At 45.6% G+C, this 18814-nt stretch overlaps 1 protein-coding gene across 1 annotated transcript in view; it reads right to left on the bottom strand.

The window, feature by feature from the left end:
* PAPPA (pappalysin 1) overlaps positions 1–18814 on the bottom strand; it is a 286657-nt gene that overhangs the window by 93517 nt on the left and 174326 nt on the right. Inside the window, exons 12-14 of the mRNA XM_077305078.1 lie at positions 17058–17202; positions 15837–16050; positions 5633–5801 (exon numbers count right to left, since the gene is read on the bottom strand). Of these exons, the coding sequence (XP_077161193.1) occupies positions 5633–5801; positions 15837–16050; positions 17058–17202 (528 nt within the window). The remainder of the gene's footprint in view (positions 1–5632; positions 5802–15836; positions 16051–17057; positions 17203–18814) is intronic.

Raw genomic sequence — 18814 nt, 5'->3', positions numbered from 1 at the left:
CTGGAAAAACAAACACAGCAAAGGTGTTAAAAGTCAGGTGTGGTGGGAAAATTGTTTTGATGTGCAACCTGTACTCCGGACAAGAGGCTACTGTTAGGGCAGAAAATTTATTTACATTTCCTTTAGATTTCTAGGCCACCCCTCTCCAAAAAGGTCTTGGGGCAGCTTATGGCATAATAAAATAATTTTACGATTACATCTAAAACACTACAATCGCCCCGTCAGGTAAGCCATCTCCCGGGCCAGATGTTGAGATCAGTGAGGTTAAAATAAGTGGCAGGGGAATGGTTCAGGCAGCAGCCTGGGTGGGCGGGTTAGGCAGGGGGGCTCTTTTACCACCTGAAAGAGTGCAGCCCTGGCCTCAACCAAATGCCTGGTGGAAGAGCGCCATCTTGCATGCCCTTTGGAACTTTGGGAGCTCCATAAGGGCCCAGATCTCTGATGGCAGCTCATTCCACCAGGGCTGAAAAGACCCTGGCTCTGGATGAGGTCAGGTTAAATTATCTGGGACCAGGAACAGTTGGTGTTTGCATGGTGAAGAGCTCTTCAGGGAGCATATAGGGAGAGATGGTTCCTCAGGGTCCCAAACTGCATAAGGCCTTGATGCTTAAAACTAACTCCTTCAACCTGAATATGGAGAAATAGAATGGTTTCCAGTTGGAAAAGGTTTCAGAGAAGGATGTATATTATTCCCCCATCTCTACAGTCTATATGAATATATGAAAAGGAGAACTAGAGAACTAGATTAGATTTATAGGAAGGCGGAGTGAAGATGGGTGGAAGGAACACAGAGTTAGAAGGGGCCAGAAAGGCCATCTAATCCAACCTCCCGTTCAATGCAGTATCAGTCTAAAGTATCCAGGAAAAGTATCTGTCCACCCTCTGCCAGTGAGGGGGAGTTCTGGCAGTGTGAAAAGAAATCCTGATATCTAGCAAGTACCGTTCTACACATAGTCTAAACCCATTACTGCAGGCCCTCTACTCAGCTGCCAACAGGACAACCTTTCAAATATTTCATGTTCCCTCTTGACTTCCTCTTTTCCAGGCTGAACATTCCCAAGTCCCTCAGCCTTTCCTCATAGGGCTTGGTTCCCATGCCCCAGATCATCCTTGTTCACCTGAGATATGCAAATGACACCACACTACTGGCAGAAAACAGTGAAGTCTTGAAATGATGACTGATGGTTAAAGTAGCAAGTGCCAAAATCAGGACTACAACTGAACATCAAGAAGACAAAAGTCATGACTCCTGGAGAATTACACAACTTCAAGGTTGACAATGGAAAAAAACAATGGAGACGTTTTGTCCCTTGTGAACTAAATGGGAGAGTGCAACCAAAAAAACCCCAACAACAACAGAAGAAGATTGAGGCTGCAAAGAACAACCCTGAAGCAGCTACAAGAGATTCTTAAGTGTAATGATGTGTTGCTGGCAAAAGGCTGCATTAATATGTAGGACTGCTCACAGTTCAGCAACAAAACATGTTACCTAGCTCGATTATGCACGTGTTGGCTAATGTACTTTCAATACACTTTAGAAGTAGATTATCCTGTTCTGCACAGGAAAATCGAGCTGCAAAAACAGACTGAAAGTGCATTATCCGACGTATGCAGAATGGGTCCTAGTCTTGCCTTTCCAGGTAAAGTCACTCAGAGATCAGGTGGAACCTTCTCTGCTTGAGTCCCTGGAGAGCAGCCACCAGTTAAAACAAACATCAACACTAATCTAGGTAGACTAGGTAGAAAACCACACCATGCACAAGGGGAGTTGCTGCTCTATAAAAGACAGGGATGCCAACTTGGAAATATATCCCAGAATTATAATTTATCTCCAGACTACAGATTTCAGTTCCCCTGGAGAAAACTGTTGCTTTGGAGGATGGATTCTATAGCATTATACTCCACTGAGGTCCCTCAGATCCACAAACTCCACCGGCTTCAGGAATTTCCCAACCCAGAGTTGGCAACCCTAGGTAGAAAAACAAATGTTTTGTACACAAGTTCAGTCCCTGGTATCGCCACAAAAAAGACTGCAGGTTCTGGAGAGCCATGACTTCTCAGAGCTAGACAGTCCACATTTCTGACTTGGTATAAAATCATAGAATTGGAAGGGGCTATGCAAGCCAACTAGTGCAACCCCCTGCTCAACGCAGGATCAGCTTAAAGCATCCCTGACAAGTGTTTGTCCAACTGCTACTTGAAGTAGCTTCATATTGGCAGGAGCAGAGGCACATGTAGAGCATGTGTGTTTCAGAAACAAGGCCTTACGTTCGAGACCTGGAAGCTACAGCTAAGGGACCCTAGGTAATAGAGTCCTTTACTCTAATGCAGGGGTAGTCAACCTGTGGTCCTCCAGATGTCCATGGACTACAATTCCCACGAGCCCCTGCCAGCATTCTTGCTGCACTTGACAGTCCATGGACATCTGGAGGACCACAGGTTGACTACCCCTGCTCTAATGGTCAAAGAGCTATTTAAAACTATAGGAAACAACATCAGGCTAGACAGCCTGACCTGGTAAACAGCACACATTCAAGGCCCTAAAGCTCAGTGGAGAGAAGAGAATTAAATAAGTACCCCTTTGCTTCGGAAGAAGGGTTCCCTGATCGAAACCAGGCATGGCAAGTGGCTCTGAGCCTCCCCTCTCCCCGTAAAGGGGCTCCTTGCCATTGAAACGACACAGTGACACAGTGACAAAACACGTTGTGCTATTTTATTTGGTCTGCGGATTCTTGAGCACTTCGCCACTCAAGGCGCTTTCTAAGTACTTCCCTGTTCAATAAGTCAGACTCATTGGGGGATTTGTTTTGTATTCTGCGGAAAAAATCCAGCTGCCGAGAGGGTTCTGGTACTGGTGCCAATTAGCATGAACGAAGGTGGGGGGAGTGTGGGGGGGGGAGAGGCCCCGCTTTCAGGGTCTCTATTTGTTTGGTCGTTGAATCGAAAAGGGCTGACTCATCTACCCCTCCCCACCAACGGACGTCTCTCCTTGGTAACGTTATGATGGGGTTCAGCGTGTTTACAAAACACAGACAGAACTCTGAGCGTAGCTCACCTTCCACAACTTTCTCCTTGATTAGTGCTTCTTCCTACACCCCCCCCCCCCACAGATGTACCCTGTAGCCCTTTCTTCTATAAAGACGGCAGGACTCTTCTGCTTAAACCTTGGGTGTGTCTTCCGCACAAAGAGCTAGTGATGTCCAGTGGACAGAGAGGAGTAAACAAACGGCAGGGGTGGGGTGGGGTGGGGGGAAGTGGCTGCCAGCTCAGTCCTGGAAAGGACAAGAGGAAACCAGTCAGGGATGAGGCCATGTCAGGGTAAGATCTGTCACAAGGAATGTCCAGATGGTGCCTTCGCTCTGGATGGAGACTTGAATGCCGCCTCTTATTTATTTTTAAAACAGTAAAGGCAAACCGCAGAGACTGAAATGGCACCGGCTCCCCAAGTAGGACAACCTCTGCACCAAACAACCAGCTGCCATGCATCACCCTCGTCGCCTAGTCTGGGGAAAGAGGGTGCCAGGGACAGAGAGCAAGAAAATGGGATGAACAGATGCTCTCAGACCCAAGTTGGCAACCAGGTCTCAGCCATTCCAGGTCTGAAACTGGTCCAAGGCTTGAGGAGCCAACAGAGGAAGAGGGAGAGGGAGAGGGAGAGGGAGAGGGAGAGGGAGAGGGAGAGGGAGAGGGAGAGGGAGAGGGAGAGGGAGAGGGAGAGGGAGAGGGAGAGGGAGAGTTGGTTTTGATATGCCGCTTTTCTCTACCAGGAGTCTCAAAGTGGCTTACAATTGCCTTCCCTTCCTCTCCCCAAAATGTATTTATTTATTCAATTTTTAGCCCACCTCTCTAGAACGACTGGAAGCACGTAGCATCAACAGCCTCATTAAATTCCTCCCCCATAAAAACCTCACAACCCTGGCAAACAAGACAGCTAAAAACTTCCCTCTGTTCACACCCAACCCCTAGGAGAGGTCACTTGATGGTATAGCATAGCCTGAGGGTGGGCACTAGATCTTAATCCCGATCTCAACCAAAGACCTGGTGGAAGAGCTCTGTTTCGCTGGCCCTGCAAAAATTTGATAGCTCCACCAAGGCCTTCAGATACCCCAGGGGCTCATTTTATCAGATCGGGGCCAGGACCAAAAAGGTCCTGGCTCAGGTAGAGGCCAGGTGTATTTCTCTAGGGCCAGGGACCCCTAACAAATTAGCATCTGCAGAGCAGAGTGCCCTGCACGGGGCATAAGAAGACACCCTGTGAGGTAGGTGAGGCTGAGAAAGCTCAGATACTACTGCTTGCTCAGAACAGCTTTATTAGTGCTGTGGCGAGCCCAAGATCACCTAGCTGGCCGACTGTAGGGCATCAGGGAATCAAACCTGGTTTGCCAGATTAGAAGGTAGTGCTCCTAATCACACCAAGCCAGCTCTCCACTGATGTACCTGTCCTCCAAGGATCTGTCTAATCCTCCTTTTAAGGATCTCTAAATTATTAGCCATCACTAATTCCTGTGGTAGTGAGTTCCACAAGTTAATTATACATTTATTCTCTTGGTTGTATAGATCTGTTGGGAGGGGGGGGGGTTGTTGTTGTTTTGTCTTTAAAAATCTTTTACCTGATGTCTGGTCTTTGACACAGTGCACATGCACATGCAATCTGATACTCAGAGTTAAACTTTGTTGGTCTTAAAGGTTCCACTAGACTCAAGCTTTTTTCGATTGCTTCAGGCTTAAACGGTGACCCACCTGAATCTGTCTTCTAAAACATTTGAGGTTAAAAACAAAAATCTGTCTTTGCTGCTTTAAAATGCTTTGAGCATGCAGTGAATAAAATGCTGCAGGTGAATGAAAAACTAAATAAATGAAGAAACATTTTTGGGAAATAGGGTCTCTCTTGATCCACCCTATGTAATAAAGCTCTTTCTTTGCTTGTGCCTAAAGACTAGAACACAAAAACTTCAGAACACATGAAGAAGTCTTATACTGAGTTAGACAACTGGCACATCACAGTTAGTTCAGTCTGCTTAGACTGCAAGCAGTTCTGCAAGGTCTCAGGGCAGAGGTTTTTCATATCACCAACTGACTGGTCCTTTTAACTGTATGCATCTGCATGCCAAGCAGATGTTCTACAACTAAGGTATGGTCACACCCTAGAATGAAGAGGCAGGATGGACAAAGATGTGCACGTTTTTGAACACTTCCCTACAAAATCATTAAATCGAAGGGTAAGCTGGGACAGGTATGTTAGTTTTCTACTTTCAGGGGTTTATTATTTTTTTAACATGGAAAAGGAAGTAAAGAAATGTGACAGCACCAACACCAGGTGTTGGTGCTGTCCTTTTTTTTTTTTTTTTTGGGGGGGGGGGGTTATGGTTTTAATGCCTTTGGAAACTTGATTGCTAGTTGCCTTAGACAGGCTGAGAAAACAGGACATCAGTACTTCAAATGCATAAATACCCACAAAATATAAGAAGCTGTGCATTTCAGAGCAATCATTTGCAGCCTTTTTCTCAAGCACTCCTGCCCACGGCATGGCCTGCAAGCAAAGCACTGAATTGCCTGCTATGGTACTATGTGAGCTTTAAAATCACATCCCACCCACCCTTTTGACAGGGGATGGTACATTCCAGCAACGGACCTGATGCTTCACGAGGTTGTCATCCCGCTGTATCTGGAGGACGTGGCCCATTTTGCAAGTGACGTTGCATTGGGCACCATTGTCGTGCCCCTTGCTGGTGCAAGTCACTACCGCGTTTTCAATCTCCAGTTCATGGCAGTCTGTGGCTTTGCAAGAATAATGGATACAGCTGTTGAGAAAAAACAATGGGGAAAGCGCTAGATTAATTCATTGCAGATATGAAAGGTGGATCAGTAATTCAGGAGACAGACAAAGATCCAAGACAGCCACATGCCAGCAAAAGCTACTTGCATGTTAAATACCAAAAATGTGACTAAGAGCCTATAATGCACTATAGACATATCTTACTTTGATACCTGTTGTGGCTTGCCTGAAAGAATATTGGGGAATTAAGTATGGTGAGCGGGCTGAGATTTCTGTTACGAGTCTAGACTTCCGAACAGGACTAACTTTCTCTGGGTTCTTGTGGAACAGGGCATTCTAACTCAATCAGTTGTTGTGGCAATATACACTTCAGATATTGCACTGAGGGCCAGTGTGGTGAAGTGGCATCTAATTTGGTGAGCCAGATTTGATTCCTGGCTCTTCGTCCACATGCAGCCAACTGGGTGACCTTGGGCCAGTAACAGTTCTCTCAGAGGTCTCTCAACCCCACCTACCTCACAGGGTATATGATGTGGGGAGTGGAAAGGTAGGTGATTGTCAGATGCTTTGAGACTCCTTTGGTTAGTAAAAAGCAAAACAACCCTCTTTCTCTTCTGAAGATGGACTAAATGATTCTTTGTTTTGTTTCCTTAAGACAGTCTAATGGAGCCAAACTGCATGTCCTAGTACCATTTTGCAATAAAGGTAGGCAAGATTCCCTGAGCTTATGATTTGTTTAGCTATGATATCTAAGTGCTCAGAGATATCATATATCTGAACACCAGTTGCTTTAAGGGCAACAATTGAGGGAGGTTTTGGTCTTTGTGTCCTTGTTTCAAATGTTCCAGGGTCATCCGGATGGCCATTGTAGGAAACATGATACTAGACTCAATGGATCATTGATCTGATCTTACATCTAAGTAATTATATTAACAACCAACTCAAACCTATCCCTGTATTACACCACAGGCCTGGCACTTAAAAATAAATTATACACCATAAACTAGTTGCACGCTACCCAGTAGCCTCCTTTGAGCCTCCTTCGGGTAGGGAAAAGCAGCATATAAGAATAAATCCATATGCCATAAACCAATACATATCATGAACAGCCAATATACACAGAAAGAATCTAAGTATATCGAATTAAAAAGTAAACAGTCAATATAACCGGTTCTCAACATGGCTCCATCTGTGGATACCTAAATGTGTAGATCAAGGCCATGAGGAGACGAAATATTTCTGTTTTGGTTTTGGTTTTTTGCAAACCTGAGAGGATCTCCCAGATTTACATGAAAATATAAAAACTTAAAGATGGGGACAGGGGTTCCCACACAAAACAGAGGAACATTTTCTGCAGAAGTACTTCTTCAGCAGCCTGACAGCATCCACTCTCCTTGCTATACATGGAAAATGTTGGAGGAGGGGAAATGGCTGCTTAAACCACAGAGGAGGGAGATGGCGGGAGCTGTCACAGCCCCCTGAACAGCGATGGGGAGGGCAGACAGGGGGACAGAATGACACATGAAGGGGTGAGCTAAGTGAACAGATGGGGAGAATCAGGCAGAGTAATACATGGAAGGCAAGTGGAATAGGGGAAGATGCAGGTAACTGAAATTCCTTCTGCAATTTTGCCTATAGAAGGACTAATGGCTATCTGAGACAATGCTGCTATAGGTATTTGAAGGAACCGAGGGCCAATGAATGGGCAGGGAGGCAAAGCTGTGGAGACTGCAGCAGAAGAGTAATCAGGGTGCTGCCACCACTGGCACTTGCTCCCCATGCAACTCTTGTGGTTCCTCACTCGTAAAACTGTATTTTTAATGTGTGTGTCTGTCTGTTTTGCCATACTGTAAGTTGCTAAACCATTCTGACCCTAAAAGAAGAGAAGAAAGTGTATGAGTAGAAGGCTTTTGTGCTTAGGCCCAAACCATAATTTTGTAATATTTAAGAGATTTTCTTGCCATCTTTCCAGAGTCAAGCTATGGATGCCCAATTAATCAGTGCTTTGAGTCATCAGTTACAATCAAGGAGCTAATCATTTGCCTAACTGCTTCAGATGCATCCGAATTCATCTGGAAGTTTCCACTTGTACTACTTGACTGTTGGACCACCGTCACATCTAATTCTTACAAGTCACTTAATCAAAGAGGGGGATCCTTTTGAGATTTTTCTGAATTGAGACTTATTATTTATGTATAGCATTTGCAGGCCTTCTTTTCATACATTCTATGAGACACATGAGAAGACAATCAGGCTGAGAGAGGGCTTCCATAAGGGTGACACTTGGAAGAATCAATATTTTAATTGGGAGGCTCCAAGATAGATATATCTGGACACATTTTCTAAGTGGGAACCTCTTCATTTATATTTTTTACCACTTTATAATCTCCGCTATCTTGCGGGTCCCTTGGACTGCAAGGCGCACAAACCGGTCAGTCCTAGAGGAGATCAGCCCTGACTGCTCCTTAGAAGGCCAGATCCTGAAGATGAAACTCAAATACTTTGGCCACCTCATGAGAAGGAAGGACTCATTATCCCCATTATGTACTTACTTACTTACTTACATATACCGCCCTCCCCGGGGGCTCAGGGCAGTTTACAGGAAACAGGAAAAAGATACAGATAACATATGGGAACAACATGTGATAACAGCAATAACATTATAACAATAACCTTAACATGATAGCAACAATCACATTAGAGAATGGTGGAACTGTAAAAGAGCCTCAGCTCAACTCTTACTGGGACCCAGTGGGTTAGGTAGATTGGTAGCAGTCGTAGAAGGAGGAGGGGCTTGGGGGCCATTTGGAAGCGATGGTTTGGGTCGACCTCTACCAAATGCCTGGCGGACGAGCTCCCCTTTGCAGGCCCTGCAGAACTGTTTAGGTCATCATCACATTGATGTATTTAAATATTAGACCACTGAAGAAGACCCCAAGAGGGGTTGAAACATGTTTGGTTTTCTGTCATTTATCCATGTGTCAATATGTTTTGGATTTTGCGCAACAGCGCCTGACTAATGTTGATGTTTCAATATTTTTATATGTGCACATGAATTGTAATAAATATTTGCTTTTTAATATATAATATATTCTTCTGCTGCTCAGCCTTTTAAGCTCCCAGCTTGTGTAACAGGTTGGGTTATTTTGTTCACTCTTTTGTTTTTCTCTCCGCACAGATAGGGATCTCTTTGGGTGTCTGTCTGTGAGTCAAGCTAACCCTGCAATCTGCCTCTGTGGTCACTTTAGAGATGGGTGCTAACAACTACACAAGCACAAAAAAAGCAGGAAACGCAATGTTGTTCCTGGGAGATATAACTGGCAAGATTTCATAATTTTTCTCATAATTGGCAAGATTTAGTTTGTGCAAGCATAGAAGTGTCAGCAAATGAATGCATCTGCTATTTATTACACATAATTGACCAGGCAAGCTTCTATCTTTCTTTCTTTTTTCGCCCTAGTACAATTTTATCCCACTCCTACTCCACCAGGACATGATTCTGCTCTCTGCATTCTACCTTCACAGATTAATTTCAACTGGAAACATTAAGGCAAGGCAGTCAGGAATTTGCCTTACACGTAAACAAGGGAGTTTGTTTGAGGTAAATTCACCTGGGGATCATGTTTGTTTCAAAGTCGCTTCTAATAAGCCCACAGTGCTTGGCAGTTCCCATCTCCACCAGGAGCTGGTTGGGCTAAAGCAGGGGTAGTCAAACTGCAGCCCTCCAGATGTCCATGGACATGGACATGCTGGCAGGGGGCTCCTGGGAATTGTAGTCCATGGACATCTGGAGGGCCGCAGTTTGACTACCCCTGGGCTAAAGGGTGCTTCAGACGTAAGATGAAATTAATAGAGTGGCACAACATGAAAACATTCATGACTCTGCCACAACTTCCCTCCCTTGCACAGTCAGGGTGACTTCAAACATAGTACAAACCATAGTTTGGCATAGCACACCAAAAGCTGAACCCCCACCCAGATCTCTATGCAGTTCTCACTGCAGCTGGACTCAGAGACCCATTATGCACGGGGGAAATAACACACATTCGGGGTGGAATGGCGGCGACTAAAATCACCGATAACGCACGGAGCCTGCTGCAACCGGCCGCAGCTTCGGTGCATGCCGCCGAAAAAGTCGCGTTAGAGAAACACGGAAGAAAGTGCAGCTTCCGGGTGACCGGGGCGCAACCAGAAGTGGTGCCGGGATCGCCGCGTGCATAATCAGTTACTCTGGGTTTTGCCGCCATCGCACCCCGTCCCGTGAATAACCGGTGTGCTTTGCGTCTTCCCCCTCCGCGTTTTCCATGTGACCTGAAATCGCCGTTTCGGCGGCCATGCATAATGGGCCTTAGAGATGCCCACAGGCAGCAACTATGGAAGCTCCACATGGAACCTCCATGAACCTCCAGCCCTTTGTCCACACCATGCCATCAGAGGACTTTAAAATATATATATATATATATATATCTGCAATTGTTATGTTTTTATATCATTCTAGCACTATAGAGATATTACAATCACTGATTTTTTTTGACAAGAAAATGAAAGCCCTCCACTGCATGGGAATGGGACTGATACCTGTGGGGCACGGACACAAAAAGAGGCATTGTTGTAGGTACAACCCACACATACTCAGACTGAAATACTTACAGAAGGATTGTACCAAAGAGAGCCAGTTTGGTGTAGTGGTTAGGAGTGCGGACTTCTAATCTGGCATGCCGGGTTTGATTCTGCACTCCCCCACATGCAGCCAGCTGGGTGACCTTGGGCTCACCACGGCACTGATAAAACTGTTCTGACCGAGCAGTGATATCAGCGCTCTCTCAGCCTCACCCACCCCACAGGGTGTCTGTTGTGGGGAGAGGACAGGGAAGGCGACTGTAAGCCGCTTTGAGCCTCCTTTGGGTAGGGAAAAGCAGCATATAAGAGCCAACTCTTCTCCTTCTTCTTCAAACGAGCTTTGAGAAAGATTGGAGCAAAATAGGGCAAAAACCTGCACGGGGACATTCAGAGAATAGCATTGTGCCAGGTGCTCCCCAAGAAAGCATTTCAGGTTTGACGCAACGGTGGAGCAAAAGGCAAAGAAAGGCTCAGAAAGGGAATGTAACCACTGTTTGCCATTTTAGATGCAACAGAAATCTAAATGCCAAGGATGAATGAGGATCTCAGTTTCTTCTATGTCAAAAACAATATTCTAGACACATCAACTCACTCTGCCGGCCCTTTTTCCCCTTAATCCATCTTCATGACAAAGGGAAGTTTTCTTTATCGATCATCCCTTCCTACAGCTCTCAAGGACTATGTATGAGTAAGTTTCTGAAAGATTCAATTTAAGCCTGAGTTTCAGGTTTGGGGAGGGTGGGGGATATGAAGCCTGAAAATGAGGGAGCAAAGAAGATCAATACCGCAGGATGGATCAGGGCAGGCAGGCATTTTGGAAGCAGATCTTAATGAATGCTGACGTTAGCATTCTGTGGGCTGCATTGTTACTATAGCACTGGCTAGTGTGCAAAGGGAATTACGCTCACTTGCCTCTCATATATCCTCACGACATTCAGAGAGCAGCTTGCCCAAGGCCATGCTAGGAGCCTTTCCCCCTCTCTCTGTGGACCTCTTTTTGCAGAACACACCAATCTCATTTTAATGCCGGTGTGGATGAAAGGTGGATTTACATTCGCATTTCAAATGTGATGCACTTCTCCCAGTCAACCATGAATGGTTGTATTCTTTCTCACATTTATTATGAGCATAGCTAAGCACCAAAGGTGCCGTGAGCCCGGTATACAGTCATCCACACAGAGCCAGCATGGAGCAGTGGTTAAAGAACAGCGGACTCTAATCTGGAGAGCCAGTTTGATTCCCCACTCCTCCTCCACATGCAACCAGCTGCGTAACCTTCCTTGGTCACAGTTCTCTTACGGATGTTCTCACAGAGCAGTTCTATTACAGCTCTCCCCGTTCCACCTGCCACACATTTTTGTGCATTGATTTATTGCCATTTGGGGGATGTTTAGAGTTAGATTTAATGATTATGTGTATAAATGATGAAAATTTTTTATAAATGCAACACACACCTCACATGAGAACTATTCAACATGTGAATGCAGTGCAAACGATTCTACAAAATGAATGGCAAAAACATGGAGAATTGAAAGTGCACACAAATGGCATTATATATCCTTCCAGGCCTGGCTCCTCCCCCTCCTATGGAGCCCTGGAGGGGACTGAAAATGCCCCACTTGGCTTTGCCCCCACTTTGCCCCACTGCGGTGGTAAACAGCATTTTTTTGTTTTTGTTTGTAGGAAGGAGAAATTGTGTGAGAACACAATCCCACCTTCTTGCTAAACAACCTCCCTGCTGCCCCCATGCAACAGAGCCTTTCCCCCATGGCTGCATCCCCTGTGGGGACATGTTTCAGTGGTGGACCTGCTCCACCACTGAAATGTGTCCCTCATGCAACGTACCGATGGCAGCCTAGAGCAGTGCTACCAGTGCGGAATCAGCCTGGGAGATTTTTTAAGGCAGGAATTCCCATCTTTAGCTGGGCAAATACAGATTTATTCATCATCAACCGGGGTAGGTATCAGGAGATATTTAGAAGTGATTAAATCATATCCTCTTAAAATATCCCGGGATGAGGTTTTTTGGCAATTTGTTTGCGAAATGGTCATCAAGTCCGAAAGCAATGCAGACGATCTAGCTTCTTCTCCTGAAATCAATTTGCTCTTCTCCTCGCACACACCCAAATGTGAAATAGCGCCTCTGCGTCCAACACCCTTGTTTTTTTAAAAACTGCAAGTTTTATGAGGCCTCTAAATTTTAAAAAAGCAAAAGGCAGTCTTGCCAGATGAGATCTGCAGGCCAAGGAGATGGGAAGGATGAGCAGAGAAAAAGCTGGAGGTGGTATGAGCGAGGGAGAGACAGACCATTTAAAGATCCAAATCATCAGGGACAGCTTGACTGGGAAACTACTCAAGCTGGCTTGGCAGGAACTGCAAAGTTTTGGCCCTGGAATCTGTACATTTAAAGCAGATTTATAGCCAGCCCCATGCCTAAGACACAGTGAAGGTGTTAACATTTCCACATTTCATTAAATCTTCACAACAGACTGAGAGATAAGAGGATTCGATAGTTGGCTACATAGAAATAGCGGTGCCTGTTTTCACCAATGGAGACCAACATTAATGGGGAAAGTCAGCCTGAAGCCAGCTTTTATATCTGTTGCCATACACAGGAATTTCACTTCCAGCAAGTCTTAACAAATCTCCAATGTACTTGGGAATCCTCATACTACACAGGTAGATTCTGTAGTAGAGCAGAGGTAGTCAACCTGTGGTCCTCCAGATGTTTATGGACTACAATTCTCATGAGCCCCTGCCAGCAAACACTGGCTGGGGCTCATGGGAACTGCAGTCCATGAACATCTGGAGGACCACAGGTTGACTACCCCTGCTGTACACAATGTTGGAGATCCCATTGTTACCCCTCTTGCATAGCTAAATTCAGCAATCTAATTTGGGTAATGGATGGTCTGTGTCCCTAGAACATCTACTGATGCTTTCAATGGCCTCTTGAAACTAACTACTTCAGGAAACATGAACTATGGGTCACCATTGGTTTAATTAACCTGTTCAGTAAGTTCGTTCATAACAGAGTGTTCCATGTGATCCGTTAAATATTTTGATCCACTAAAACAATATATTAATCAGGAAGCAGAGATTTGTTTTAAAAACGTGACAATTTTCATAGGAGAACTATTAAAGAGAATGATAGTAGGCACCATGATAGAACTAATTCCTGTTCTCCCTCCAACCCCATGCAGGAGGAAATGCTTCTTGCTGGGTTCCGCGGGTCCTGTAAGATGGAGCTCTTCCACCAGGCATTGATTGAGGCCAGGGTGGTTACCAGAGCTGTCAATCTGCCCTATTTTAACGAGCCAGCCCCTGGATTAATAGGGTCATCTACTTAGGCTCTAGGCTGGAACAGTTACTGGACAGTGGTGTGACTAGGGTATGGCAGCCATGGCACATGCCCTGTGCACCACCTGATGGGATGCACCACTGGTCATCATCTCAGCTTGCCCAGACACCAAACAGGCCACTATTCCTGGAAGTGATGTCATGGTGCATATGACAACAGTGCCCCCCAGGTCTCTGCTTCGCAAGCTCCTACCTTAGAGATACAATATATTCATATTTTCAATAAATATTTCAATTACATGTCAGTGTTAAACTATTAAGTTCCTTGATGACCAGGAACCTGGATTCCCCCCAACCCGAGTAGAATCTTGCAGTGAAAAGGATAGCTATCAACAACTACACCCAGGGGATATAAATATAAATAGAGAAAAGTTTGCATTGGATTGTGGCCTGAATATTTCTCCCTTCCTCAAACTGCTGGAAATCTCCTTTTAGATCAAGAAGACAAAGATGTGTATCTATAACAAAAGAAAAGAAATCAATGAAGACAGTGTGTTCTGACCTAGATACAAGGCATCCGATCGCTCCACTGAAACAAGATGTGTAAACTCAGAGGCCTAAGAAATGTGAGATCAAGTTTCAAATGAGAGGTCCAGTTTGTCGACGTCTGGCCAAGTCCCACTGCAGGAGAGGGATGGAGACAGAGGGAGACCCACTGGAATGAAGGCTGCAGGGTAGTGTCTGAGAAAACTGCAGTTGGTTTGAGAAGAGGAAAACAGGGATCCAGATTGTCATTCCCCCCCACCCCCCGTCCCGTTTTCTTTCAAGTTAATGAAGTCGAATCTGATGGCAGCTTCCCTCTAGCCCACAATACAATAAATCTGCTTGTCTTTCAGAAGCCACAAAACTCCTTTATGCTTGTTATTGCAACAGACCCATAGGGTCATCCTGCAGATACGGCTAACGTTGTTGGCCAGGTTATAACTCGAGTACAGGACATATTTTTACCTGCAAAAAGTGCCAATCTCTGGCTAAAAATCATCTCATCTACCACGTCTGAGACTCCGAAAAGACTGCTGGTCAGACTGAACAATACTGAGGTAGGTAAGTCAATGCTTCTTGTGAGTATAGGGTTATTATGGATGTTCATATATTGGCCTGGACAGGCCTCCTCAGGCTGGGATAATATGGGATAACTATGGTTGCCAACTCCAGGCTGGGAAATTCCTGGAGACGTGAGTGTAGAGCCCCAGGATGACAGGGCATGGGGGAGTGGGGCCATCTCTGCAGGGTATCATGCCACGTTGCCCACCCTCCAAAGCTGCCATTTCCTTCAGAGGAACTGAGGTGCTGTTGTCTGATGATCAATTGTAATCCCAGAAGATCTCCAGTCCACAACTGGAAGCTGGCAACCCTGGCTATACAGCAGTTCAGTCCTCTCTCTCTGTGGCATTGAGGCGAAATGCAGGGTCTGCTATTAAAGCTGTAGACCTGAATCTCCACCAAGCCCTAATGCTGCCACTCATTCGTAGCCCCATTCTTTCCCGTTGCTAATCTTTCTTTTTACAAGATTGGGGGGGCCCTATTTCCCCCTCCCATTTTATTTTCCCAACACCCTTGTGAAAGAGGTGAGGCCCAAGGCCACCCAGTGGCTTTTATGGATATCTGAGGTCACCCCAAATCTCGCCCTGTGTTCTGTCGGCTTCCCCACACTGCCTCTTTCACGGAATTGCCGTGAAAATAAATTAGAACCGAAAAGCACTTTGTCCGGAGCCGAGGAGTGTGATAGAAATGATAAAGATCTTTTTCATACAGTGGGAGCGTGCACTCTTGAACAGCCTGTTTAATTCCATTATTGGGGCAATGTGGATTCAACCCAGGCCATGAAAGCATCAAGAAGACAAAAGAGGTGGAAATAATCTACTGACATTTTCCCACGTGGGTTAAATGCCCCATCCGCTCCTATTCAATGAGAACTCCCCAGCCTCTGCCGATAATGGCAAAGGTCATCTGCCCTTTCTCCTTTCCCCCTTGATCAGACCTTCTGAAGCTGGAAGGCTATGGGTGGTAAAGAGCCAGGCGGGTGGGAGAGGAGGGAGGGAGGGAGGAGGAAGGAGAGAGGATAGGCCAGCGGGCTCACCTCTGCTCAGCTGGGCTGTAGGTCTGTCCGTTCTGGCAGCTGCTGACGGTGATGGGGTCAAAGTTGTGGAAGGAGCGCAGGGCTACCCCAGAGATGGCCACAAACTGAGAGCTGAAGGTGATAAGGATCGCCTGGGTGTGGTAGAAATGCTGGCTGAGGTCATGGATGACAGGAATTATCAAGGGGTTTTTCCTGCAGCTCAGACCGTGGACCCCTGTTTAGAGGGAGGACAAGAACGGAAAGGGGGCAGGGGGAGAGAATAAGCTGTCAGTGTTCAACATAGCCATTTCCCTTCTTTTCAGCAGTAAAATGCCTTAGCTGCTTTGATGGCATTAAAAGATGGATGCATGAAACAGCAGAGAAAGGTCCATCACTGAGTAGATCCACAAACCCACTGGTGTCCCAGCCTGGCCTTTCCAGCAGATACTGAAAATGGATCTACAAATGAACCTCCCAACCTGTTGTTTCCCCCACACTCCATACTTGTTTCCCCCACACTACATACTTACACAACACAGACTGCAGTTGCCAGGAAGGACCTGGGCATCTCTCACAATTACAACTCATCTCTGGGCTACAACAATTAAGTTTTCTAGAGAAAATGTCTGTTGGGGTGGGCGGGCTCTTTGGCACTGCATCCCCTCTCCAAACCACACCCTCCCAAATCTCCAGAAATTTCCCCAACCTAGAGGTGGCAACCCTAGCTCATACAGAATTGCTGTAGCTTGCAGCTTTGTGTATGCGACCAATACATTTGCATACGGCACATAGTTTAGATTACAGCTTTCCCCCTCCCTTTAAAAAAAATCACCTAGTTCTTACTGAACTCCTTCCAGGAATGATGCAAAAGTTCTGAGTTAGAATCTACTTTCAGCCACCTGACATCATTGCAGGTCATGGATTGGGACTCACAATTGGGGAAGTGGGGGATTAACTTTCCTCTCTCAAAAATGTCCTTCAGCTATTTTAAATACCAATCGAGCTATTTTTCCAAGAGGAATATTTTCAATCAGGGAAACAGTACTGAAGGCCCATGAAAGCTTTCCTTCCCCAGTGTTGTAGTCCCAGGCCATATCACCTCTATTATGCATTATATACATCATTGGGTTTTTTACTTGATAAGAGTCACAAGTTTTACCTTTCTGGTAGACACCTATTTGGACAAAGACTGCAAAGCAAAAAGAAATGGGCACCACACAGAATCAGGCAGGAAATTCTTACCAAGGTCATGACTTTGGTCTTTTGTGTCAAGCAGTTGCACAGAGATGGTCTCCTGCTTCTGATCATGATAATCAGTGGGATTCAAGCCATCTGTAACCAAGTGGATGATCACAGCTGCAGCTACCATTGGCTGTGAAAAGAGAGCCTGGGGAAAAAAAGAAGGGAGGATAAGCCATGAGGTTAGATGCAGAGTGGCATGTGCTTCAACTGTTTTTATTCACTTGGAAGAGTCCCTAGCAGGTTATGCACGTTGGGTAATGCACTTTCAGTGCACTTTATAAGTAGATTATCCGGTTCTGGCTGCAAAAGCACACTGAAAGTGCATTATCCCATGGGTGCAGAATGGGGACCTATCTCATCCCTGTCGTTGGCAAATCACCATTCCATTGCCCCCCTCCCCTTTGCGAATGTTCATGTAGCTTGTAGAGTTATCTAATGTCAAGGTTCTGTTCCCTTTCTCTACAAGTTCAGTCTCTCAGTGGTGTTAGAAATATATTGTCTCTAAGCACAAATGCACTTAAATGGATCCAAGCCAATACTGCACATGTAGGATTGCATCCAGTGAAGTGCAAGCAGAAACATAAACTTGGGGCAGTTCTGCTTCTGCAACATTTTGTGTAACAACTTTGCTCCCTGCATATTATAGGACCCAGGAACCAGAAACGCAGGTGCAGATACAATAACTGGCTTAGAGCAAGTGGCTACTAGAGTCTTTTTCTTGTGATCCCACTTGCACACATGCTCATAAGTGTTTCTGCATGAATGCTGAGGGGGCCATCCCATGCAATGTGCCAAGGCACAACATGATGTTTTACAACTATTGCTGGCGAACATACTGTAGAACAATTGTGAGGTTTTTACAAAATAGTATATTGAACAATAGAGCAGATATCTTTTGGTTTGCTTTTAAAATAGTGCAGGCTAGGGAAGAGCAAATGAATGCTGCAAGTGAAGCGGAGTTTTCAGCAGTGTCTTTTATTGGAGGTGGAAGAAGGTTTGCACTGTGATAGTTGCTAAGAAAACAGGAGTTTTTACAGGGACATCCCTGTTTTTCATTGCTAAAAGGATGGAGGTTGGGAGGGGTCTTCTTAAGATAAAAAATGTTCTAGGCTGAGACTTCAGCACTGCAGACATACCTGGTTTAGTATAGTCCTTACCCTGCTCAAGGCCGATGCCTAGGGTTGCCAGGACCAAGTTGGGAAATACCTGGAGATTTGGAGGGTGGACCCTGAGATGGCAGGGGCTTGGGGAGGGTAGAGACCTCAACAGGGCACAAGGTCCTAAAGCCTGCCTTCCCAGGCTACCATTTTCTCCAAGTGAACTGATCTCTTTCGCTCAGAGATCAGCTGGAATCCTAGCTGGGAGATCTTCAATCATGACCTGAAGGATGGCAACCCTACTGATGACTGCAAACAAGGCCAGAGTTGCTGGAGCTGCATTCAACAGTGCAGGAAGTGAAAAGGTTGCAGCAAAGACTGAATGATACCTTAAATGCTCCTGCAAACTGGTAGGGGTGCAAGTCTCCCTGGATCAGGGTAATGGTGATATTTCCAAGGAGGCTGAGCTGTTGCCTTGGGAGGCTTGAGTAGTCAGTTGTGGATAGGTGCAGTAGATCTCTCACTATAACATCCTATCCCCTGCTCTGGGGCTCTCACTGCTGCAATGCAACAGGAGAAATTCATGGGGGTGGGGGAGGGAGTGACATCACTAGAAGTCCTGGGATGCGTACATGCAAGTGATATCACAGAATGCTCTAG

This window comes from Paroedura picta, chromosome 12 (assembly GCF_049243985.1).
Source record: "Paroedura picta isolate Pp20150507F chromosome 12, Ppicta_v3.0, whole genome shotgun sequence".
Classification (NCBI taxonomy): Eukaryota; Metazoa; Chordata; class Lepidosauria; order Squamata; family Gekkonidae; genus Paroedura; species Paroedura picta.
Note: the sequence above shows the minus strand (reverse complement) of the source record. Positions and strands in the feature narration are given on the sequence as shown.